At 38.6% G+C, this 27,649-nt stretch overlaps 1 protein-coding gene across 1 annotated transcript; it reads left to right on the plus strand.

Moving 5' to 3' along the window:
* The first annotated feature begins 158 nt into the window (after positions 1-158).
* Positions 159-20,430, plus strand: LOC140171349 (usherin-like). Its single transcript, XM_072194591.1, has 21 exons — positions 159-441; positions 1,142-1,321; positions 2,187-2,337; positions 3,312-3,454; positions 3,678-3,732; positions 4,465-4,600; positions 5,708-5,843; positions 6,267-6,563; positions 7,227-7,424; positions 8,056-8,271; positions 8,841-9,086; positions 9,886-10,092; positions 10,634-10,836; positions 11,829-12,037; positions 12,441-12,540; positions 12,672-12,951; positions 13,432-13,488; positions 17,585-17,772; positions 18,805-19,018; positions 19,569-19,605; positions 20,247-20,430. The coding sequence occupies exons 1-21, from the start codon at positions 159-161 to the stop codon at positions 20,428-20,430; spliced, it is 3,720 nt and encodes a 1,239-aa protein (XP_072050692.1).
* Positions 20,431-27,649: the final 7,219 nt, after the last annotated feature.

Consider the following 27,649-nt stretch of genomic DNA (forward strand, 5'->3'; position numbering starts at 1 on the left):
GTATCAAATGAAAGCTGAAGACCTATACTAAATGACAACATCAAAAACTCGGTTTTGTGGGAGCGGGTCACATATGGCATTGATTTATATTGATATAATTAATTTGCTTTTTTATTTCGTTATCTCAGGTATCATAATAAGTTACGGACTAATCCAAAATGGCATCAAGATCCGTGATGGTCCCGCCACATCAGCAACTATCAGCAACCTTACGCCGTGGAGTCTCCACGACTTCCGTGGAAGCGTGCACTTCCAAAGGGTGCTCGTTTGGACCGATGACAAGTGCTCGTACGCAAGAAGCGCCACCACAAGGCGTGATTACTCTGGTAGTGAATGTGGACGATGCTAGAACCGTGAATGCAAGATGGACGTCTCCGTCGGCACCTAATGGTTTCATGTATTATGAGGCTATGTTTACTGGATTGTATTATGTAGCACCAGGTAAGAATACTGTATTAAATGCCCCCATATTTTTTTAAAGAAAAAATGACCAGAATGCAGAAATTTCCATGTCAAAGCGTGTCAGCATCGTAAATAGTAATTTTTTTTACTATCAACCCATGTTTGATATATTTGATCAAGTATAGTTTCACAGGTTATTTTCAAATACTTACATTTGCCTTGGAAAATAACTACATTTTTCTTATTTAAAGTGCTGCATTCAATTAATGGAAAATAATTAAAATACTTTATCACAACTGTGATACCGTAGAATTCTATCTACACGCATATATGCTAAAGGATGTTTGTTTTATTTTGGCCAAAAGGCAGACAACCTCCACAAAAACATTAAAATAAATTGGTCTTACAATAATACATTTTTGTACAGCCACCTGTATCAGTACTAGAGTTACTCAAACTAAAAATAAACAATGTTTTCGTGGAGGGTGTCTGCCTTTTGTCAAAAACATTTTCATTTAGAGACATATAAATTATGCTTGTTGACAGAATTCTATGGTATATGCCTCCTGTTCATAAATGTTGTTCATGATCGGGCTTGTCTTATATTTATCATTTTACATTAAATTCAAAAGTCTTCAATCTTCATCTCTAATGACTACTTTAAGGAAAAAAATATTCCCACATAGTTTTAAATACATTAGCATCTTTTTGACACTGTATATTTTGTGTATGATTTCAGAAAACAATAATTACAACACCATCAGTGAGACCCGGACTCTATACAATGGCACCAATGCTGACGTATTTGTCAGTGTATCAGGATTAATCCCAGACTCTTCATATCAAGTCAGAGTGCAAGGCTCCAATACACCGGGAAGCTTACTAAGTGAAATGCAGGCAATTGGCATGCCTCCATCATGTAAGTAATTCTTTTCAATTGCTCATTTTGTTCCTACATTTTGTACTATAAAGTAATTTTAATTTTAATCAAATTATGCATATATGTCACCTTCAATTGGACTATTCCAGTTGAAATCCATACAACCACTGTGGAAGACATTACCTTAATCTAGGGGGTGTAGATTTCAAATGGAGTCACCCATTCAGGTAACTCCAATTGAAATTCACACTCCCGGCGAAGAAGATTAAGATCTTATCTTCCGTAGAGGGTGTATGGCTTTCAACTGGAATAGCTCATCAGCCAATCAGGCTTCTATATATATGTAATATGCATGCTACATTGGCAAAAACGGTTGAAGGAACTCTGATAAAAAGTGTAGACAGGCAATGTTTTATCCAAAGAGTCCTTGATATTATCAGCACCTCAGTTGTTGAACAAACTTTGTAGCATAGTGTGATACTGGCATGACCTGAACCTTTTCACATGATAAACAGAGCATCCACAATCCACATAGGCCACATGTTTCAAGTTTGGTTCTTTTGGAAAGGCACTGATACAAAGGGGGGTTGTGTGTGTGTGTGTGGGGACATATTTTAGTTGAAAAATTGCTGTCATATACTACAGAAACTGCTTTTGCAACCTGCCAATTCTTTTATATCATTTTGCTGAAAATGGGGTGAAACATTTTTAATTTCAATTTTTTCTATACAATACACAACAACTAAATGCCCTTGAGTTGAATCAGGAGAAGTTAAAAAAACACATATATGCTGATGGCAAGATGTAAATACAATATTATGCACTATAAAATCCGAAATTGATTGATTGATTTATTTATTTATTACAAATTGTGACAATTTACAAATTAACTTCTCATTTCCAGATCCTGATGGTGTGCTGCCTCCATCACTCTATGCACTGAGTCCAACATCAATTCAGTCACAGTGGCAAGAGCCAGGTAGGAACAATGCACCTGGCAACCCATCATTTCAGCTGCAGTACAGACTTGCTAGCAACTTTGGCACAGAACAAGAGTAAGTGTTAACCTTGTGAGCATTACCGGATGAATTATCAGCCTCTTAGAACTAATTAGATTGGTTACAAAGACAGCTATATTATTATGTATTGAGCCAATCAGAGATAAGGTAAGTACAGTCAGTAGGACTGGAGAGGATGAAGCTTATAATTGCTAAGTGATCCATAAGTTTTACAGTCTGTCTCGTTTCAAGATGAGAGTAATGGCTTGTTGGATTTTGCAGGGGTGTATACACACATGTAGAAGGGTGATTTGTCCATACGCTGGTGACACAACAGCGCAAACACTCCAATTCAAGTCTGCCACTGCAATATCCAACATGGCATTAATCTCATCTTGAGACAAGACACTCTATAGTTTGATTGGTTACTCAGATGATTATATCATACAATTAACCAATCAGGAGAAATATTGATTTCTAGGTTCTTTTTTAAGCCATTTTTGGTCATTTTCATACCAAAATGATGGATTTGTAAAGCTATTGTCATCATATTAATTCTATCATGCAGGTATACACATTACTTGATACACTTGGATTCCACCCCAATACGAGGATTTAGGGTTTATATACCGGAAGTCAATTTGTGCCGAAATTCCTTCACACAAGGCAATATGCGTATTGCATAACAAAGAATATTGATTAACCTCCGAACTGTATCTATTGTTATGCAAAACGCTTATTGCATTGTGGGAAGGAATTTCGCACAAATTGACTTCCGTAGAGAAACCCTAAATCCACAGATATCTTTATTGGTTGCAATTCCCTCACGATGTGAAGAGTCGGCCTGCTTTGTTTGGTGGGTGGATAGGTGGGCTGTTGGAGCAACCCAGTAATGCTTTCTACCACCTATGTTCAATGTCGGAATATTGCAGGGGGATAAAGCAATATGAGTTCCAGTGCTGTACAGTTGAGTTCCATCATTACCATATTCATTTTAAATTTATTATTTTGATGGGATTTATCTCTTTCAGTATTTTTGATAACCCAACTCGTGTGCTGACTTACATTAAGTCGGGTCTTACCGCTTACACTGAGTATGAGTTCAGGGTGGTGGCCATCAACAACTATGGACAAACAGAAAGTGATTGGACATCACAGTTTACATTGGAAGATGGTAAGTAAAGACTTGTATGAAGTCTAGCATGCTTTGAAATGCAGATTAAGAATAGACTTAGAGAAGTCTGATCTGAGTGTGTGCAACATTGAGATACATTATTGTCAAAAAAGTAAAGACTTGTATGAAGTCCAGTATGCCTTCAAATGCGGAGTAAGAGTAGACTTAGATAAGTCTGATCTGATTGTGTGCAATTGAAATATGCTTGATATTGTCAATACAGGCAACAGCAGAGAGAGTGAAGAGGGCAGATTGCAACTGACAACACTGTGCATTGTGTTGGTATATGCTGGCCTATGTTGCTAGTGCACATTGACAAAGTTACAGGGCACAGATACTTGTATTAATCAATCAATCAATCCCTGAAACTTATATGAAACTTTCATTGAGGCACTGGGGACACATACAAAGAGCAATCATATGCAAACAGATGAGATACATAACATGATATCAATTCAAAAATATACACGATTACAAAGAAAGTTAATGCTTATATGCAATTCCAAACAGATGATGTTTAACCAGTTTCTTAAAATGTCAATGGATGTGTGATTCATAGCAGGAGAAAGACCTGTCCGTGAATGTTGACTTCTTTGTTCAATGAATAACAGAATAGTGGTGTTGTGGAGTGAAGATGTATGCAACCAATTTGTTGGAGCATATCAGAAATATAATCAGGAGTTTGTTGGTGACAAGATTTGTAAACGATGACCAAGATTTTGAAATCACCATGTTGTTTAATGGTTAACCAGTGCAGGTCAATGGGGTCATTTGTGTTTGAGTCATTGTATTGTACAATTGTGTGATTGTATCAAAAAGTGACATTGAATGTGGTTCAACAGTGGCTTCTAGCAACATAGACCTAATTAGAAACTGATATTGCAATGTGTTTTTAAATAAAATAAAAAGTACAGAATTTTAGCAAGTTAAGATTGTTTTGAATCTTGTTTTGTAAAAAATCAAACCACTTCAGATAATTGTGTGATTTTTTGTTCATTTTTTAATCCCAGTTCGGGGCCAGTTGATGCACCCATGGCAACCATTATCAACCCACAGATACTACTTGTTACTTGGGAATACCCAGAGCAACCAAATGGAGTTATCATGAGGATCAGGGTGTTTCAAAATGATGTGCTTAGAGTTACAGTAAGTACCTTCTTTAAAAAATGGGCTATTTTAGTTGAAATCAATAGAGGTTGAGTCATTGTGGCGTCAACGCTGCCATCTTGTGGAGTGCGGAGTGCCTTGTTGCTAAGATCACCGCGTTGACGCTTGACTGCAGAGATGCGTCACGCGCTGCGACTTCCGCGTAATCGGGGGCGTAATGTCTAACGCATGACATGCAGAACGGCGGTACCCACAAGATAGCGGATCCCGAGAAAAGGCTGACGGCCTCTATATCCTATGAAAGACATGAGCTCAATCTCCCACACAGGGGTGTAGATTTTCAAATGGAGCCACCCATATAGGTAAACCCATTTGAAATTCACACCCCTGTGTGAAAGATTAAGGCCATGTCTTTCATAGGTGGTGTATGGATTTCAACTGAATAGCCAAATGTATTAAATAATTACACACTGGTGTTTGCTTAGGAATAGTTTGACTCAAATCAGTTATATATTATTTAGCTGTTTGAAATGTTCTATCGTATGGCATGCGTGCACCAATATCTAATTGCGCCTTGTAATTCATTTCTGCGTCATACACGGAGGTCATTGATCTATATTATTAACTGTGTCTGCTTGATCTTTAATAATCTAACAAGCAATTTGATTTGGATGCACAAACAACCTCATATAGGAAGTTCAATAGGCCTAATTAGTTTAATTAAAAAGCATGAAGAAGTGTGAAATGGGATATTTCTCTATTGTATTGCTTCATTCATGTTATTGTATTGCTTCATTCATGTTTCAAGACAGTTTTATTTATTAGAAGTGTGAGGGAACAGTTAAAAACCCTTTTCATGATGCCAAAAATTTAGAAAAAACACCTGAAATTTCCAAAATTGAAGTTGATATTCTTTTCTTCACAAAAAATCTTTTCCCAAGATTTTCAAAGATAGGGTTGGTCAGGCAAGGACAAACAAACAATTTGACCTAAGGCTTTAAAACATTCATATACTACATAGATACATTGTACTGCACTTTCAATGTGATTCGATTTTCAGGACATATTTATCAACCTTACGAAAATATTTTACAGCAAGAAGTCACACATTTGATTCATTTGTCTTGTTTTTCTTAACTGCTACAGATTCCAGGCAATGTGACAGCATTTGAGGCAGATGATTTGTCTCCATATTCTAATTACTACTTCAAAGTTGAGATGTGTAATAGTGTCGGTTGTACTACCAGTCCTAACTCACAGGTGTATACCACTCCACAAGCATGTAAGTTACTCCTATGTAATTTAACCCTGGGGTCCACTTAAAACATGCATAATCAGCCTGGGATGCCCTAATTCAAAGTTGGGATATGTTAGGGCTGCTAAGAATACGCAATTGCGTTATTTGCTGCGCAATTTGCGTATTTTGGCTCCAAATGCGTTTTTTGACATTTTTAAAAGAATGAATGCAGTACTTCGCACTAGGTCAAAAGAATGAATGCAGTACTTCGCACTAGGTCAAGGGACTCTCCAAATCCACTTCAAGTTACTCCATTTCTACATGCTACCCAGGGGTGCAGATGGTGTGCGCACACCCAGGGTGCAAACTCAACCAATTTGGGGCTATTCTTAGCGCTGCACAACCCAGGGTCTTGGGATTTTGGGTACCATGACTAATTTCTTAAATTTTGTCTTTGCCTAATAACAGCACCTACAGGTCAATCTCCACCAACTCTTCTTTCCAACACTCCAACGTCAATTGTCATCACATGGAGAGCGCCCTCATCTCCCAACGGACCTCTCATTGGCTACGAGATTGAAAGACGTCGTCAAGGAACCAGTTCCGTAACTCCAGTTGTATCTGTAGGACCTAATGGGCCCCTCAACTATATGGATAGATCGCCCTCTATCGTACCATACACTACATACGAGTATCGCATCAGAGTGTCAAATCCATCCGGCAGTGCAAATAGTCTGTGGAATGATGTGACTACCAGACCTGCACGTAAGTGGCCATGTATTAATACAGGGGAAAGAAGAAACACGCATTGTGCACTTGCATATGTTAACATGAAAAGACAATGGTACCATAACATGCATAGGCAGATAAGCTAGACAAAAAATTCGGATATAGGCCTACCTGCCTGTTAAAGCTGGTAATGTTTGATACAAATTTTGATCTAAATTATACATTTAATATGTTGATTATACACTTTTCAAAAACTTTTGATACACTGTAATACATTATCATATATCAAGGGCTCCCAGCCTCAAGTTCTTTAGAAGGCATCCCCATTAGTGACATTGCCAGGAATGTATTTGGAGGGGGGATCTGAACATTAGCCTAAAATTGGCAACTTTTCCAATTACTTCTTTTGACTCCAGAAAGGTATGGCAAAGCTCAATATTGGGGGAAGGGGTGCCATGCTACCCCTTGTGCCACCTCTGAGCCCAGTATCAAGATTGTATTTTGCTCGTTTATTGACCTTTGCATCATTTGCGGTAAGGTCCATGAATTGTGGTGGAGGTCATGTTCCAGGTTACATTGGACAGACTATAGCAGATTAGTATGGTGTGTTATTTAATACATAGTTTAGTATAAAAAAAATTTCATCCCGAACTCAGAGTACTAAGAATGTTTTTATGTCTTTGCTTTCAATCCTTTTAGCTCCCGGTGGCGTAGCAGCACCAACTATAGTCATACTAGACCACAAGAGTGTCAACGTAATATGGGAACCACCTGCCAGAAGCAATGGAGAAATCATCAGTTATACTATTCACATGCCTGACCCTAGAGTGCATATTGGGAACCCCAATATCACTAGTTATACTGTAGAAGGGCTTGTAGCATACACTCAATACTCTGGTGAGATATTTGTAAAATAGTTTTTTTTTTGAACTTCAATTATCAAAAATGACTTAAATTATCAAAAATTATAATTTTTGAAAATGGTTATTATTTGTGCGATGGGCTTTCCAAGAAGACATGATCTTTTAAGATCATGATTAAAATCACCCTCACTGGGATGTATATTTTAAATGGAGTCACCCATTCAGGTATCCCCATTTGAAACTCACACTCCTTGTGTGGAAGATTAAGGTCATGTCTTCCATAGGGGTGTATGGATTGCATCTGGAATAGCCCAATTGTAATACTTGTATAGTGTTTGAGGTTTTATAATGACTTATCATTTTCTTATTATTGTTACTCCATATTTGTGTCTTTATCTCAATTTCAAATTTGCTGCCTTTGGCCCTCATAACCAGATTGTGTCACATATGATGAGTAAATCATTGTGCACTTTGTTTTTCATTCAGTATAGTGCAAGTGGCCCTGGTGAATGATCTTCTGGTTAGTCAATATAAATTGCAGACATTAAGTAAAAACAATTAAGACAAAACTGTGCATTAATTTAATGAACTTTGTTAATTTTGTCCATCTGTTGCTCATATTTATTGAGTCATGTATAATATGTGATTTTTTTCTTCCTATGCAGTGACAATTGAAGCATGTACACCAGGAGGTTGCACAGAGAGCAGTCCCACCCTCGCACAAACTGACCCCTACTTCCCTGAGGGACAAGCACCACCAAGAGGTGACCCCATCACTCAATCCTACATCTCAGTAATATGGAGTCCTCCATCTAAGCCTAATGGACCTGGTATCAGATATGATTTGCATAGGATGAAGGTCAGACAATCACTTGAAACAGGTAAGATGTTGACCTTTGACATGACCTGTTAATATGTTGACCTTTGACATGATCTGTTGTTATCTTGACCTTTGAAATTGTAAAGCATTTGTTTTAATATTACAATATGGCCCAGTCGTTTACATAATCAGTAAATTCATCCAGATAAGGAAGTCCATGGAAAGTGATTTTGAGAAAACTTAAAAACAAATGTGTATCATACATGCTGGGTATAATACAAGCTGGATTTCTCATGCTCAATAGATGCACTTAGAGGTATTTGGGTTCAACTTTTATACATATAATAGGCTTAAGTATAAGCAACAATTTCCCAGGCTTAAACTCAATTTGGCCAAAGTATGGACTTGGGTGGGTTTTGTATTCATGTATTCAATTGAACTAATATATGAACCACAGAAACTATGTTTGCACTTGTTGTGCAGTTGCTGATATAGCAAATTTGAAATGTTCCTCTCTCCTGTTTTACATTAATTTGCTTTAGAATCCAGACCAACAGATCCATTGTATTAACTTTATATCATTGTCGCAAATAAACTTTGCCCGCTAAATTCCTATTTTCCCCCCTACAGGTGTTATCATAGGTCTTGGGTTCTGGGAGCTCATATACCAAGGCACCAATATAGACTACCAAGATGTAGGCTTAACAACCTTCACTACCTACCAATATCGTGTCACAGTGTATAACAATATAGGACCAACGACCTCTGACCCCTCAGAAGAGGTCACGACCCTTGCTGGAATCCCACGACAGAGTGGTAGTATTACTGCTGTGGTGTTGGATCATATTAGTGTGCAGTTGAATTGGACTACACCGAGTAAGTACAGACACTTATTGGGCTATTCCATTTAAAATCCACACTACCCCTGTGGAAGATTTTGGAAACATCTTCCATGGGGAGTATGTTTTCCAAATGTCAGGGTTAATCGTTTATCAACCTATACCCCCCTTGTAGAATGGCTTTACCTATAGCTTCTACAACTGGAGTGAGTATTTCAAATGGAAGTTACCAAACTTTCTATTCTATTTGAAACACACTCTCCCTCTGTGGAAGATATTTCCAAAATCTTCCACCGGGTAGTGTGGATTTTAAATGGAATAGCCCATTGTAGATGATTATTTGAATTATGCATTCACGCAAGCGCTGGTGTACTCATGCGCACATTTTGAGACAACACACTGATGTGTGCATGAAACATCTGCCTCAATGCGTTGACACAACTGACTCTCCAAGAGTAATAATACTATAGATATCAAGCATATAATAATGACACTGTATCTTTCTGTTTTTATATATTCTAAAGTTTGTTCGAAACATAATAGGTAGAACAAATTAAGACTTGTAACATCCAGGTATTGATATAGAATCCGTGTACACAGCTAAGTGCAGGATCTACACTGGTTGTGCGGTGCGTAATGCATGACTGGCATTAACTGGTATGAACTGACTTTATTGATGTGCGCAGTCATAAAAACCAAATAATTTTACGCCTATTGTAGCCTAACAAACTTGAGGTACCAGTATCCTTTTGTATCATCCTTTGATCCATGATATGATTTATTCATTATGTATTTATATTGCATAACAATAAAATCTTCTGTTTATATTTTCCCAGCCCTACAAGAACTCCAAGGAGAGGTAGTGGCATATTATATTGACTACCGTTGGGATTCGGATATGTCAGCCTGGAGTATCCACCAGGGGTTGATGCTGACATCCTGGATGACTTGGATCCAAACACTGGTTATGAATTTGTGCAGACCATCTTTAATGGAGCGTATAATATTAGTAGTCCAACGAATATGCGAGACACTTGATGGAGGTTTGTATTTTTGTTGTTGTTTTGTTTACATTTTTGCACTTGTAAATGTTGTCTACTTGTATTGATTTCAGGATGAACCATTTTGTTTTACAATTAATTTGATTTAGGTTGATTGATGCAATGTAAACCATTTTTTATGGCAAATTACTTTGCTTAACCCCAAGCTTGCCAAAACCAACAAAATCTAGTATACAAGGTGCCTCTACTTCGGTGGCAGGCAACATATAGGCCACTCAGACAAGGGGTTAGGGTTAAAGCCAAGGTTAAGATTTCTGTGATTAAGCTTTATGGTAGAATATCATTGTGTCCTTATTTGGAAAAAACAGTAAACCTAAGGTCCTGGGTTCGAATCCCAGGTGGGATCATTTTTCTGCTTGTCTCCTTTATTTATTATTAGCGATGGCAAAGCTGGTGAAAAGTTTATTTTGATTATTATTTGTGGAAACATTGATGGGTTTTTTTTCAGTTTTGTTTGATTTTTTTTAAATCCTGAACTACCAAGAAGATACTTTTATCAGTTCAACCTGTTTGTTTTCCACAGCTCCATCTGGTTTTGATCCACCCATCATCTATGTTATCAGCCCATCAGCTGTGCGTGTAGCATGGAAAGCTCCCTCACAACCCAATGGTGAAATCACAAAGTATAGCGTTTACAGGGATGATGTACAGATAACAATGCTGCCACCAACTGTTCAGTCACATGTGTTTTCTGATCTGCAGCCGTATACAGTCTATGCTATGCAGGTTGGTTACTAACTTTTGTACAATGCTCTTAATTGGTTAAATACCTGATGTAATCATGTAAGCAACCAATCAAAAGAGAGCTTTTATATCTCCCAGCACTTTAGGTTTAATCTCATTCAGCCCTACTGGCTATTCTTATCGTATGATTGGTTCAATATATGATATATCATTCTTTGTAACCAATAAAAATAGTTGTTTTAAAAAGGCTCATTCAGTGATCCCAGCGCAAGTGTAAAAAAATTAAAATTGTTTTTAAATTGCTTAAAAGTGAAGGATAAGTCATTGAAATTGTCATTTGATATTTTTAGAATCAAAAATTTGGCAAAAAACAAAGAAAACAGCAATATTGACAAAGTTGAAGCCCCCATTCAAATACATGTATGCGGTAGCTAATTTATATACTGTCAGTATATACATTACAGATTCATGTACATGAATTCCTAATTTTACACTGCTTTCGGCTGAAAAACTAGCAGGCTATATTAGCACATCTATGACAGTGACAAAGATACCAAATCAGAATTTTGATAATTTTTATGATCGTCCGGATAAGCAAATCATTGAATGAGCCTTTGGAGCATTGGAACAGCACTGTCTTATTTCAAAATACCTTGTACTATGGTCTGTATACCTTCCTCGAGTCAGTAAAGTAAAATCAAATATTGAGATTTTCTCAAAAACTGTTAATTTTTGCAGAAATCTGTTATGCTAGTCAAATTCCTTGCATCATTTCCTTTCTGAAAAGGTATACTTTTCTAATCATTACATAGTGATACAATAAAAAACAATATCTAAATTACTGACTTGAGGAAGGTATGCAGACTATATTACTCATCAGTGTTATTATCACATATGCAGTCACATCTTGTTAACCTAAGTTCAACACTTTGGATATTCAATGCAAAGTTGTACACAATTCACTTATCCGGCCAAAGCTTAGAGGTTAGACTGTACTTTCACCACAGACCCATTTAATATTTTGTATCCATTAGGTTGAAGTGTGTACTGTCTATGACTGTATACTCAGCAATATAACCTATACCACTACACTAGAGGCACCGCCTGCAGGAATCTCACCGCCAAATTTGAGGGTATTAGGCTCACAAGATATGGATATCAACTGGGCTGCCCCCTCTCAACCTAATGGAATCATCCAACAGTATGAGGTACTCAGACGTGCAGTGGTGTCATGTGATAATGAGTAAGTACCATTTTGTGTTGATAGGGGTGTGAACAATCCAAAAAGCATATATAGATGCACAAAATTCCAATTGAATTGTAAGTGAAAGGCTTTCTTGGAGTTATATAAATGAAAAATGGAGATGTTTATTATGAGATTGGAGGCTAGAATGAGACAATTGGGCAAAATCCAGTTGAAATCCATACACCTTCTATGGAAGACATGACCTTAATCTTCCACAAAGCGGGAGTAGATTTTAAATGGAGTCACCCATTTATTAGGTAACCTCATCTGAAATTCACACTCCCTGTGTTGGAGATCAAGATCATGTCTTCCATAGGGGATATATAGATTTCGCCTGGAATATAGATGTTAATTATATTGACAATTCAATGTTTTTATTATACACTCATTACTTTTGTAGATTGGGTGACCCTAGTGACCCGGATGCAGAGGTATGCACCTATCGTGAATGCAGTATTACAGAGAGTATATGCGGTACCCAGTGTTACTCTGGCAACCAGGTAGGTAGCTGGATAAATCAAAATAATACTCTAAAGAATGAAGAATTTGAGTGTATGTCCCCAGGAACATAATCAAAACAGTCAATGTTGTCCTCACTTTGCTTGATCGGTTTGCATATAATCTATCACAGGTCTGCTGTGGAGGCATACTCCATGACTACCAATCCGGATATGAATGCTGCGACACCAACTACCTGCCAGGACGTAACAGCCCATCAGACGTTTGCTGCGGAGGGCGCTTTACACCTTCTCTACCGAACCATGAGTGTTGCCAGGGGCAATACGTTCAAGTGCTAGCAGGCCAGATATGTTGTCCAGACCCAGGAGAGAACAGAGTTGCTGTTGGATTTGGGGATGTATGTTGTGGTGGCGTACCATTTGAGAATTCTGGCCCTCAAATCTGCTGTGCAGGTAAGCGGATATGAACGCTTAGTTTGTGGGTGATGTTATGTTTAATAAATATGTCTGTAGCCCATTGGGTTTACAGATTTTGAACAAATTCTTAAATTGGCTTTTGATAACCCTGGCTTTGCTAGTGGCTAAAAACAGTTGGCAAAATCATGTGATTAAAATGGAGAAAAGGTAATGTCAGTTACATAGCAAAAAGCATGTAAAAACCTCATTCAATGGGAGCTTAAGCATTGTGACTGCAGTAAGCTGCAGTTTGGCTAGGGAAGGCTGCACTCTGGTATATAGAGTTGGGCCCTTAAAGGTACAGCCAGGGATTTTGTATAATTCCTGCTCGGCAAAGAGAAAAATGTCCCTGATTATATTTCTCATATCAGATGTTAGAAACCTTAATGCAAAAAGTGTGAAAATAGGATTTAAATATTGCTACATTTATGGGCCATGCTACCATTTATTTGATTAAATGTTTCTGCTTCCCCACAGGTGAATTTTATGGCAAGAATCAAGGCTTATGTTGCCGTGGCGACTTTGTTGCATTTGGTAAATACAGCGTGTCACCCACTGCACAAGCACTACTAATAATGTATCACTTCTTCATAAATCATTTCATAAAGCTTATATCTTTTCCAGATAATACGGTCTGAATGCACATCATTTTCATATATGGATCACAGATATATGTGACTTAATGAAGCAAAATGAGGAACAAAACTTTTAATTGACTTTAATTTGATGCAAATGCCACAAAATATGGCATAAGAAAAGTCAAGTTATAGTTGAAAATACAGGGTACAGTATTTAAACAATAAAAATTCAGGATATGAATGAAAACCATCTTGTGTCTGCGAATTTCCGTGTTAAGCCACAGTTTTATTTTCCCCAAACCCTGCGCTTTCTGCCTTGTAATGAAGATTATACAATTGTCCACTAGTCCTCTGCTCTCCGCTATTTGTATGGATGAGACTAAAATTGTTGCAGGTTGAAACATGCTGTATAAGACTATCTGTGTACTACCGTCTACGGTAATAGCCACCATTATAATGTACATAATAATGCGTGTCTATTATGTTCGCTGGACATTGCTGTGATGCTGTTATTTACGTCCGCCATTGCTAGACACGCAATCAAATGATTGCAGAGCTTTATCAATCCAAACTATCCAATTTTTTTCAAAACGGTGTCTGATGTGAAAAAAAGATGCAATATCGGATCTAGAGATGCCAATTTTGTTGAACGTGGGACAAAATTGGATAAAGAGTCACTCAAAGCAGATCGAAAATGCCCTTTGTTTAAAACTCATGGAAGTGATTATGGCTAATCGTGATCACTACTGAGTGGTAAATTTTCTTGTTTTTGATCTGAGGCCATTCACACGCTGTCTCAAAGCTAAAAAGTAACTTGTCCTCATATTGTTGACTGCGTCCACATATTTTATTTGTTCATAGACAATCTCTCATCGTGTCATTCTTGATAATTACTAACATACTTTCTTACTACATACAATATGATGTATCACATTGTATTTACTCTACTTTTCATAAAACAAAACTCTGCATGCTAAAATTTGTACCTTGAGAGTGAGTGAGTGAGAGAGAGTGGGAGTCAGTGGCGTGGCGTGGGTCATCCGTCGGGGGGCACCGACCATGATTGGGGGCCACCGGTCTGATTGGGGGGGGGCACAAGCCGTTTTTTAGTAATTTTCCTATGGGATTAGTTAAATTTTGCAATTGATTGGGGGCACATGCACCCCCCGTGCAAGGCTTCCCTATGACGCCACGCCACTTGTGGGAGCGAGACAGACAGACAGACAGGTAAAAAAGAGGGAGACAAGAAAAGAGACAAAGAAGTGAGATTGTGAGAGAGGATAGAGAGATTAAACTTGAATCTTGTTGTAATTTTTATCATGCTTTTTGTGAAGTGGAAGAAAGAGAATTAGAGGGACAAAGATGAAAGAAGCAAAGTAAAATTAAGGCAAAGAAAAAATAGGGAAAAGCAGAAAGATTAGATGAAGGAAAGATAGAAAGAGTGCAAGATATAACTACTAAGACTCACAGCTAACATGATTTAACATGGCATTCAATTCTCACACTATCATTCTCTGATGTCATGGGAAGAACAAATTGCCACATTTGCAAATCTTGGCAATAACATATAAGCTTATTATATTTTTGTAGAGTTGGTAATTTTTATTTTGTGAAATATGTTGTGCATGAATGTTGCATGATCAAAGTTGACCCCTTAAAAATCAGAGATATTAATAAATAAAATTATTTTATTTTCCAAAATCAGAAGTCCTAATAGGAAACTTGACCTAAAGTAAGTAACACATATTGTGGACGATCTCCCAGCATGCATCGTGGCATGATAGTTTGCTGCTGATATATGCAGTCAAGCATACTAAATGAATTTTATGCACCCCTGTGTGATGATTGTTTATTTAATTCAATATGACAACAGTGTATAATATTAACACCCCAAACCATCACCAGGCATGTTGCTGTTTCAAACCCAAAAGGGCTATTCCAGTTGAAATCCATACACCCCCTATAGAAGATATGACCTTAATCTCCCCCACAGGGGTGTATGAATTTCAACTTGAATAGTCCAATGTCATCTGTTGTTTAAGATAGCAATTCTGTGTAAATATATTCCATTGTATTTCCCAAGTGTTAGATATGTGTCTGACAGTGACACACTATTACGGGCATGCCAACAACAACTACAAAACAAGCCAAAAATGTGGCATAGCAATTAACCCATCTAGCAACTAGTCCATAGCAGATCCAGGAAGTGTTTAGCGGCACCCCTATTTTTTTTTGGCAAAATCAGCCTAATTTGGACAATTTTTAGATCATAACAGCTCCTCTGCCACATAGTTGCAGCATAGTTGATGACATTGACTTAATCAGTAATTGACTCAATCCAAAGTCATAGCCATCTAATTATACGCTTGTGTCTTAATTTCTCGTTTTCCTTTACCAATCTGGGTACATACATAATGGTTGTATTTAGGTTGTAAGCTGTGAGCTTTCATAACACTTTGGACCCTCCACATCAATTATAACATCCATTTCTGACTTCCATGCACCATTATCAAATCCACTGCATATCATGCACCATTGTTGTCAATAACTGTGTACATCTATCTTGCAAAATGAATGCTATTAACCATCAGTTCAAGTACAGATTAGTGCTTTATTTCCATGAACCATAATACCCGTCATGATGCTGCGTGTAAGCGACATACAGGGTGAGTAAAAAAACTGCAATAGAGCAAAGAATCGATATTTATGTAAGAACCAAATCGAACTTTCCCAATATTGAAAGATTCTATTATGCTAAACTCAATGGCCACCTTCTGTGAAAATATGAAGTGAATCGCAACTACCGTTTAATTTTGATGAGTCCTTTTGTTGCGATACCCAATTCCGTTATTGTCCACGAGGTACCATGTATTTTGAATGAGAGCACACAGTGCGCTGTAAAGGCACCATATCCCAAACTGACTTTAACTTAAATAAGGTTGATTTTATGCGTTATTTTAATTTCTCTTTTTCTGTTCAAACAAACTTTCTAACATTACTTTAAGTCCTTCATACCTCACTCGACTCCAACTCCAGTTTTTTTTAATCCCAATATGTCCAACTTACTGGATATTTTGTAATTCACTCCATTTCAATTTGTGCGCATTTCATTTTGACATGTGAAAACCTGCCTGTAAATTTGTATGTTTTTGATAGAGAATAAACAAGGTAAAATGAAAATAACAACAAATAATGTTTCTTCTCCTTAAACAAGACCAAGGCAATAACACTTTGGGGGCTCCATTTTATTTTAATGCCAATAAGGTTAAGGAAAATGGCAGTTGTTCAAATCTACCTTACACAGAGTGGGCTGACATTCAAATTCTAGATGTCTCTTGGACAAACATTAAAATTGGGTAGCGCTATAAAATGTGTCATAAAAACAAAACGGTAAATGCTGATTCCTTAATTTTTTCACACAAGGTCATTGATGGATATACCATATATAAAATGTTTTCAAACCTAAAAGTTCAACTCGGTTCTTAAGTAAAAAATGGATTCTGTTCTCTATTGCACTTTTTTTTACTCACCCTGTAGCATATTAGCCAACAACAAGATTTGATTGTGTCCGTTTGTCTGCATGGCAGTATGAAGCCAGCTTAAATGTTTCTCTGTAATCACAAGTCATGCAAGATTTTAATATATTACTTACTTGCCAGCTTCTTGCAGAAATGTTTGTTTCATAACCTTGTTGGGCAGGAAAACCCATGATAGATGTGTCATTGGCCTCTGAACATGCTTAAAGCTAAACCTCGTATGTAACTTATTGGCAGTTTTATTTTAAATATGCTCAAGGGCTACAGGTTCATGGGTTTTTCCTGCCCAAAAAATCGTTCGGCAGGAAAAACCTCCCTTGTGTCATTGGCCCCTGAACATGTTTAAAGCAAAACCTTTTATGTAACCTTTTTTGGAAGTTGTATTTTAAACATGTTCAATGGCCAAAAGTACATAAGAGGTTTTTTCCTGCTCAAGAACGATAAGGCATGTGGCTCAGAGGAGAAGTATTTGTTTGTTCTCCATATTATACATTTTAATATTTCTTCCTTTTCCAGATGCATTCCATGATGGTTTCAATTCCAAGTGTTGTGGTGGCTCCGTTATTGAATCAAACCAAGTGTGCTGTGAAGAGAACGGTGAAGGAGTTGGGTATGAGCCAGACTCAGACATGGAATGTTGTGGAACAGACTATATTGACCCTGATGTGACCTTGTGTTGTGTAAATGATGCTGGCTCTGCCAAGGTGAGGAATTATGACTTTGTAGAGTTTGTTTAGTGTGCCTTCAATTAACTTAGACACAGTGCTAACTTAGACATGTGTTTGTTTAAAATTATTTTATAATGATATCATGAAAGAAAGTCATTTCATATCCTGACATAATTTTTTTTTTCTTGCCAAAGAATTCATGTGTAAAAAAAATTATTACATTTTTTTGCAATTTCTTAATTTTAATAAATCTTTCCTTGCTCATAACTTTTGATGTTTTTACAGGTACAAAATGTAAACAGTTCTATGAAGAGTTCTAAATTTCTGCTTTTTGTCTACAAAACTGACAAATTCAAAATGCCACCAAGGGATTAAAGAAAACAAATGGTTGTGTTTTATTGTAATTGTCAGCAATGTGCTATTCCAGTTGAAATCCATACACCCCCTGTGGAAGACTTGATATAAATCTTCCACACAGGGTGTGTAGATTTCAAATATAGTTACCCATTCTGGTAACCCCATTTGAAATTCACGCCCCCTATGTGGAAGCTTAAGGTAGGTGAGGCGAGTGTGGAAGCTTAAGGAGGGGCGAGTTAGCGCGCGGTAGTTCCCTCGCTTTGCACCACTGAGGTCCCGGGTTCAAGCTCGGCGCGCCCAAGGACTCATGTGCACTTGGTTTATCCCGATTCCATGCTTCGCTCCGCAGGTTTTCTCCGGGATCTCCGGTTTCTCCTGTATCGCAAAAATCGGTGATGAGTTGTTTGGTTATCAAAAAAACTTCCTTCACCCAATGGAATTTGGGGAGCTGCACAGAAAATTGGTGGATGTTACAATCTAAATGCGGATAGGTGTGCGCCGTGCGGCAGCAACCTAGTTGATGCGATCTGATTGTGATGATTCACCATTGCAAATTACAGCGCTTTGAGGCCTCTAAGATCTGGAGAAAGGCGGCTTTATAAATCCAAAATTTATTTATTATATTATTTATAAGGTCATGTCTTCCATAGAGGATGTATGGATTTCCACTGGAATAGTCCAATCCAAGATCTCCTTAATTTTGATATTCAGGTACATTACTATACCAACTCTGCTGCCAAATCATCAGCCAATGAACACTGCTGTGGCTTACAGAACATAGGCCCATCCCAGTCTTGCTGTAATAATATCGGCTATAACCCTGCTACCCACGTATGCGCTGATAGGAGTACAACAGCCCAAGGAGGGAAAAGCGGAGGAGGCACGTTGTGTCCTATTAGTCAAGCGCCTCTGCATACTGTGATAGGTAAGTGATTTATGGTAATACCGACTATTATATGTAGCTGCCATGTGTAGTTGAGTACAATATACTGTATGTAAAGTGCCAAATGTTCACAGGGCAGCTATTGTACTTACCACTTCTTGCATTGAGCAGTCGATATTCATAGGTAACTTGATTCAAATTGTCGGTCGCAACACATAGTGGCATATGTGTGGACAAAATATGTTTCTGAGCAAAACATTTTTGAAGGATATGCAACTAATAACGAGAGTCGATACTCCTCCACTGTTATCTCTCAGTGGCCTGATTACATTTGAAATTGAATTTTAAGGTTCAAACTATTAAACTGTATCTTTAATAGTTAAAAAGGAACAACTATTATAGGATACAGCTAGCTCTAAGCCTTTACGCCACTATGCTTGAAACAGAAAATTTTGACGCCACTATGTGTTGCGACCAATCGACATGATGCTCAAGTTATAGGCACAACAACCTCTGTTCAGAGTAAGACCATGTGCAGTGGTTAGTATTTTAGTTCTAAAGATTCTCTGCCATGTATGTTGTCTTGCTACAGCCTATATCTTGATGAACCAAAGGACAGCATATGAAATGTAAATTGACAATATCCTGTTCATCTTCCACGATTCAAGTATTTCCCCCATTTTGATTATTGTCTTTAAATTGTACTCATCAGTTTTTATCTCTGAGCAGCATCAAACTATTTGATTGGCATATCAGAGTGTCTCTTTAATCAACTTGCTGACTTACAGCTTTGATATCAATTTTACAGTTCACAGCTAATGTGGCTATTGTTCACAATTGTGCTTTATATAAAAAATAAACAGTGGGTTATTAATTCACCAAGGGGAGTCATTTGGTGCTATAACCTCACTGTGATTGGCATTAACTGCTACAATAAAAATTTCATCTCAATGAACACAGCTGCCAACAGCAATGTGTGTGTATTTCAAAATTCAATGCAAATGCACAACCCTGCATGGATACTTCATGAAAATACTAACCAATCTCAAGTGAGTTTGCATGGTTTGCATCATGCACACACAGGTATTCATCACACAATGTATGTGGACAATTGTCATGCTGTTGGCAGCTGTGTTCATTCAAATAAAATTTCCACTATAGTACCTTTCCAATGAATAACTCAAGATTAAGTGGGGTAAAATCCAGTTATTCATCAGTCACAAGTTTTTTGAGATATTGATCGATTTTATGCATTTATCTCCATCAACAGGTGTGATTTTGACCCAAACACACATACATGTGGTGCAATAGAGGGATACCATGTGACAGCTCCCCCTACTCCTGCTGGTAACCCTGGTAACCGAGATGGCCAATGTCATTCGGACTACTCAGTATTTATGTCGGAGGACCCAATGCTTACAGTTATCAAGGTATGTAACAACTTTGGGGGCTGATTCAGGAATTGAAATTGAAGAGGGCTGGAAGGGTAAAATTGACTCAAACGAGGTTGATTTTGCATAATTTTACAGAAGTTACGAGGGCACGCCACCTGACACTCTTTGATCCGCCACTGAATGTGGTCTTTCTGATTTGCGTGTCATGGTTATGTGTAACTCATTTCTTGAATTCTCAGCCAAAATATCATTTTGGTTTCAATTTTTGATAATATGTATGTAATATTTGGTGATGTTTTAGCACCACATTTTATTTCATGCAACAGGCAATTCAGGCTTTGATCCATAATGAACTGGCAGGCAAGTGACTTCATATCCACCTTTTGTTCAGTAATTGGCGCTTCATTGCCATTTGGTGGCATTTGGCTCTGCTAACTCTAATTAGGCTGGAGTTAGCGTTTAGCAGAAACTGAAAAGCAAGGCTAAAGATGTAAATTACATTATGCAAAGTTAATTAGCGCAGTAACTATAAGGACTATCTAGCTGAGACTGGGTACATATGTTGTACAAGCACATTAAGGTTAATTTCCTGAAAAAATAAAATGAACTCTAATAATTGGGGGTATATAATTTACATCTTTGGCCTCGCTTTCAGTTTTCTGTCACTAACTCCGCCTAATTGGAGCTCTGGTCAGAGCCAAACGCCACCAACGACAGCAAAGTTTTCAATTCACGAAAAATGGTGGATTATGTTAAGAAGCCAGCAGGGTCTATACCTTGTTGGTATATCCTTGCCATGATTCCGCTTATGCTTTTCAATCATTTATTTTTAGGGAGTTACAAATTGCTGGAGGTGTATATATTTGTAAAAATCGGTAATAGGCTGGTGCATATCTATATTAAAATTTTGTTTCAAATTTATGACCTGTTTAACCTCCTAAAATATAGTGTACCCATTTTTAATATTGGCCCTGGGCCATCTTTTTGCCCCTAATGCTGTAAGCGCATGTGGTAAAAACATAACCGATGTTATGATTTAAATTTCCCCCTGCAGACACCAACTTGTCACCTTACAAATTTTTACATAATGAGTACACCATAGCAGTACACAACAGTGCAGGCAGTGCCAGTAGTGAGCTCTCTATAGCGACAAACTAATGAGGATATTCCTGATGGTGTACAGGCTCCTAAATGGACTGTTGATCAAGGTGTACTGGATACCATACAACTGACATGGGACCAGCCAGAATATCCTAATGGTAAGAAGAAATAAATGATCAGATGATCTCTATAGTGTGCTGAAAACCCACAAGGCAGCATTCGCTTGACCAGAAAGTCGCTGATCGTGGTGGCCCAATTCATGCCATAAAACCATTCCAGGGATACACAGTTTGAGCTCATTCGTAAGCCCTAATCTATCTATAAAACATCAATTTATGACCAGGATCAGCTCCCCAAGCTTTGTATGGGTAAACTTGGCCCAGAATATCTTTTGCCCCTATCTGTAAGCCATTGGAAGACATGACCTGATGTTATCTTCCACACAGGGATGCCAGATTTCAAATGGAGTCACCCTTCATATAACCCCATTTGGAAATTTACGCTCCTGTGTAGAAGATTATGGTCATGTCTCCCATATGGGGTGTATAAGATTCTGCACTGAATTGAATACAGGGAGGGAACAAGTAACTGACCATGGCGGAATCAATCACTTAGAAACTTTGCAAATTTGTCCTCTATTATGTTTTTTTATTTATTTTTTTATTTATAACATTCGGCCGAAGCCAGGCTAATCCCAATAGTGCCATCAGAGGCTACTAAATTTGAGGCCCATCCGGATATGGACGGGACAGGGATATGGGAAGAGGTCCAATTTTAGATGCAGGAGGAAAAACCCCATTTTGGAGCACCGGGGAAAAACTCCATAGGATGTGCATGGATCGGCAACCAAACTCACATGTGGCGCTGCTGAATTGAACCCAGGCCACAGTGGTGAGATCTGAAAGACCACTACACTAACCCGCCTCTGAACCCGTTTGAACCTGTGGTTTTAGTTTTTTAAATATGGAAACTGACATTTTAATCTCATCATATTTCAGGTGAAATATCAACATACATCTTGAGACGAGATGACATTGAGATCTACCGAGGTGATGCAATGGAATATAACGATAATAATGGTATACAGCCATATCAGCATTACACCTATGTGCTAGGGGCTTGTACCACTGTGGGGTGTTCATCAAGCTTAACCAGTAAGTATTGTATTGGGGTTTAAACTCAACTCAGTCCCTCAAACATATTCCATAACTGAATCATAGCTGCTATCCTCCCCCTTCTCCAGACAACTTGATAGATCATTAGGTTACCCAGAAGTGACACCCAGTCTTGCATGACCTATACTAACAGAAACATCATGGATTGATAAAGAATGGTGTGCATGCAGTTGGGCGCAATAATTACCCAAGGTGCACTTCGCGTATTGGGAAACTTACGTGCATTTTTGTGAACTTATGCAAGAGTAAGATGGGACTTTATTGACACATGCAGAATTAAAAAAAAAAACTAATAAAAAATTCCACCTATCAGGAGTTTAGCAAAGTATATTATTATTTGAATTCAATGTACATTTTACAAATTTTCTGCTGTTTTCTTCCAGGTTGTAGCTGCTACCCTTCAAGCTCCACCAGACAACCTCTTTGACCCGGTGGTCAATCCTGTGGATGCACACAGTCTTCGTGTCACCTGGCAGATACCAGGCCTTCCTAATGGAGTCATACAGTTCTATAATGTCTTGTTAAATGGTGAAGAGGAACCACTACATATTGCGGATCCACAGACATTTAGCTATGTGCATAGAAGTAAGTTAATACTTGAATGCAGGATAGGTGTTAGTGCTTTGTTTTTAATGTGCATTTACAATCACCTCACTTTGTTTAACCCCATGTACTGGCAAAAAGTAATGTTTTTAATTCTTCCATGGTATGTTCGAATAAAAAAGAAAAAGAATCATGCAGTTGACGCGATCGACGGTCATGACCACATGACCTTTGACCCCTTACCATTGTCATCAGAGCATCGACCTCACCTCTTTATATAAGTTTTATACCTTTTTAGATATCTTAACATGTATGTTTCATATGAGTATGCAATGGGCTATTCCATTTTATATCCACACTACCTCTGTGGAAGATTTTGGAAATATCTGCCACAGAGGGAGTAAGAATTTCAAATGGAATGAGCACATACACCCTCTGAGAAAGATTCAACCTGAATCCTCCTCTGAGGATGGATTTTAAATGGAATAGCCCAATACAAGTTTGCACAGCTGCAGGGTGTATTGTTAGTAATGCAGTCATCAGAGCTCTTAAACAACTTTAAAACTAGACCTGTTTATTTCAGTAATAATTCATTTTATTTAATTTCTTTTTCCAGATCTTGATCCATATACTTCATATGAGTATGCAATTCAAGCATGTACAGCAGGGTGTACTAATAGTAATACAGTCAGAGCTAGAACACTTCTGCCAGCTCCACAAGGTAAATTGTTATGGTATGGTAAAATGGAGGCCATTTTGAAATTTAAGATGACGACCCAAAATGGCAAAATCCAGCATGGTTCCCATCCTTTATTTACATACTGTACAACTACGCCAATTTTTCCTGCTCTACTTAGTTGATTGTTCAGTAAACAAGCAGAGATTATACTGGTTGTTTCTCATTACCCTCAGCTTCACACACTGTCTTCTGACAAAAGCGGAGAGGAAAAAGTGTTCTTTGTTGTGCCAAGGTTGTCAAGAGCGCCTGTTTACTGTAATAGAGTTCACATTGGCAAATAACATTTTCTTCATATAAATAGATGAAACCCTCAGGATAAAATGACATTATAATGTATATAAAAAAAATCTGGTCCATCTGACCAGCATTAAACCAGATGATAGATCCAAAGGATACTACAGTGTCAATGCTAGCAATGGATAAAAAAGTAAAACCAGGAAAAATATGATCAACATCCAATGGGGAGTAACCCAATCATAGATTTATGCCTTTACAGTAAATTTACAATTGTGCAGTTTTAAAATGTAAAAAATATTATACTGTGGTATTATATTTTTGTATTCTCACAATAAACAATAAATAGACTACTGGTATACATCAAAATCATTGTTTATAAGATTTACAAAATGATACTCTAGAAACACTTCTTTTATACCATTTCATTTTATTGTATTTTACTGTTGTAGGTGTGTCTCACCAGTGCATGTGACAGTGAGTGCCACCATTCTGAGATATACTGGCAAGCAATCACCATCCCAAATGGCGCTATTAATTACCCATCGCTCTCTACCGCTATAACAGGATTGTATATACAGGTGGCGCTAACACTCTACTCTACACTGACAGAGGCCTACAAACCAAATAGCAGATACTGAGTACATATTGGAGGCATCCACTATGGCAGGAGGTACTAACAGTACCCTTGTATGTTTGCCAACTCCACAGGATGCACCGAAGGGATCCCAGCGCCCTAATCTCTCTGTGCAAAGTGCATCTCAAATCACAGCAACTTGGACAACTACTCACAAATCCAAATGGGAACATAGTACATTATGCTGTCATGCTTCAGAGCGGATCAACGGATCAGTTCACACGATCTGCTGGTTTGACAAATTCCATCATATCGCATCGCTTGACACCGCCCACGACATTACGATGTGCGAAAGTGCAGGCGGCAAAATGCTGGTGGGTGTGGAGTCGGACCAAAGTCGACGCCGAGACGCTTGAAGCACCCCCAGAAGGTCAAGATAAACCAAGTTTGGAAGCTACTGGAGCCGGACCGTTGTTGAAGTGTCATGGGAACCACCTACTAGATCTAATGGTGTCATCACAAAGTACTATATCTAGAAGGATACAAGGTACAAATCAGGAGCTGCTTGTGTACCTTGCTAATGGCGATGAATTCTATTTCAAAAACGCTGGTGGTGGACTGCAACCATTTTCTCTTTACGAGTACCGTGTGAGGGCTGAAAATTCCCGAGGTCATACAGATGGTCCGTGGTCGGAAGTTCGAACTCTAGAAGCACCACCACAAGGTGTTGTTCAACCAACCGCTGAAGCAGAGTCCGTGATGCTATACTGCGGCAACCTGGAGTCCCTCCGTCATTGCCTAATGGGGTTATATCGGGTTATCGACGAGTATCAAAGTTTCCAATGATCCGACCTTATCGCATCCAATTATTCAAGCTGCTACTGTGGATGGTACTGATGCAACCTTCATGGATTGTTACCACATACACCTTACAATGTCAGAATTATTGCTATCAATGGAGCTGGAGAAAACCCCAGGTACCTGGGCTCAAGTGACCACAAACAAGGTGTGTCCCTTGCTGATGTCCGTGGATTTTTTGTGAGAAGATTCCAGATGGACAGTCCTTACTGCTACGATGGGAAGCACCGGGACAGCCGAATGGTGAAATTATCGAATACAGAATTTACGAAGATATTTATCTCATCACACCACTCTATGTAGGATTAAACCGAGAGTATCTCTTCCGCAGACTTGATCCTTTCACCGAGTATGTTGTAGTGTTAGAAGCGTACCAGCATTGGGTGCGGTAGAGGAGATCCTCAAACTGTGGTCACATCAGAGATACCGCCTGATAATCAAGCTCCCTAGCTTCGGGGTTTGTTAATGCCACTGTTGTGCAGTTAATTTGAAACCGCGGCAGAATCCAAACGGACAGATTATCAGATACGACATCATCAGGCGGATATCTTCCTTGTCATCAAGACGACGATTTAGATACAGATAACAGCCGCTTACGGAAACACGATTTATTTACAGCGAGTACAACACTAATCGTGATGAATTTGACTATGCAGATGAAACATTGCACCCCTATCAACTGTATGAGTATCGCATCAGAGCCATCAACTCAAAGGGTAATATAGAGAAGCGATTGGGTTAACGTATTACAGACTGCATAAGCACCACCCATTGACGGATTTGCACCCTTATTATCTCATGTCTCAGGCAATCCATCATCTCTGTTCTCATACAATGGTCGTGAACTGCCTCAAATCAACGGCATCACACAGGGCTATCAAATACAGCGTAATAACAGTGCGCTTTATAGTTTTCAGCTGATACGCCATTACAGTTCACAGATACCCGGATTGAAAGTTTTTACGGTTTATTCGTGACACCTTAACTGTATGTTCTAGGCGGGGTTGTACAAAAGTGATGCAGGGATTATCCGTATTCTTGAGACTGCACCTGGCAAGTAGACGCCCTGCACCTAATTTACTGCCATAGATTCAACGCAGATTTGCAGTCACATGGGTTGCACCTTTCAATCGAGCAATGGAGGAAACAGTACAGTTTGAACTCAAAGTTGATGGGATTGATTAGAATATACGGGACTGAATTTGCAATATACAGTCAGCGCTTTGACGCCATTATCAAGAATACCACGCTTTATCACGCTTGTAGCATGCAATGCGCTCTGGTGGCTGCATTGAAAGTCTACCTGCATTGGCCAGACCAATGAAGCGCTTCCTACAGGTATGAAGCAACCAGATCTTCGAGTAACATTTAGCTCAACTTCAGTCGAAGCAAGCTGACAGAACCGGATCAACCTAATGGGCTGAATAACACGGTACGTAATTACGGCGTAGACGGGAAGATTGATTTATCGATGGTAACGTGCAGCGCTTCCTTAAGATTTTGGGGATGGTGGGCGAGGTCTTACAGCCTGGCAAGAGTACATTTATGTTGTCACTGCGTTTAGCACAGTAGAGGAAGCGCGATAAGCCTCCAGGCGTACAGTGTGATTACGCTTTCAGCCTCGCTTCCCGCAGGTTTGGGATCCGCCACAACTTCAGACGCATAAATCGCGGATCCATTCTTTCGCATCATGGCAACCACCAAGATTCCCAAATGGAGAGATTCAAAATTACACTCAGTGTGGACATGGATGTTATTATTATACAGGCAAGCTTTCAGTTTTGAAGTCAGCAACTTGCGGCATTGTTCACAACCTATTTAGGTTCCAAGCATGGAAGCTTGTACTGTGTCCGCTATGCACTAAGTGCACGATGAAGAGACCACCTTTTGAGCACGCCCAGCGAGTGGCCAATTTGGCCTCAACTTTAACTCACTCTAAGTAGCGCCTAGGAGTCGCAAAGCGGCATTGCTGCAGAATGGGGACCACCGTGAAAATGAAACGAGGAATCATTCTTGGATACAAGTTGTTCCGTGCGCCGTTCCATCGTGAAA

The sequence above is a fragment of the Amphiura filiformis genome, chromosome 2 (genome assembly GCF_039555335.1).
Source record: "Amphiura filiformis chromosome 2, Afil_fr2py, whole genome shotgun sequence".
Lineage (NCBI taxonomy): Eukaryota > Metazoa > Echinodermata > Ophiuroidea > Amphilepidida > Amphiuridae > Amphiura > Amphiura filiformis.

Coding starts and splice junctions, on each gene's coding strand:
- LOC140171349 (XM_072194591.1), top strand. CDS start 159: ATGGCATCAAGATCCGTGATGGTCCCGCCACATCAGCAACTATCAGCA. Junction 1,322..2,186: donor AATTGGCATGCCTCCATCAT/GTAAGTAATTCT, acceptor TCTCATTTCCAG/ATCCTGATGGTGTGCTGCCT. Junction 4,601..5,707: donor ATGATGTGCTTAGAGTTACA/GTAAGTACCTTC, acceptor TAACTGCTACAG/ATTCCAGGCAATGTGACAGC.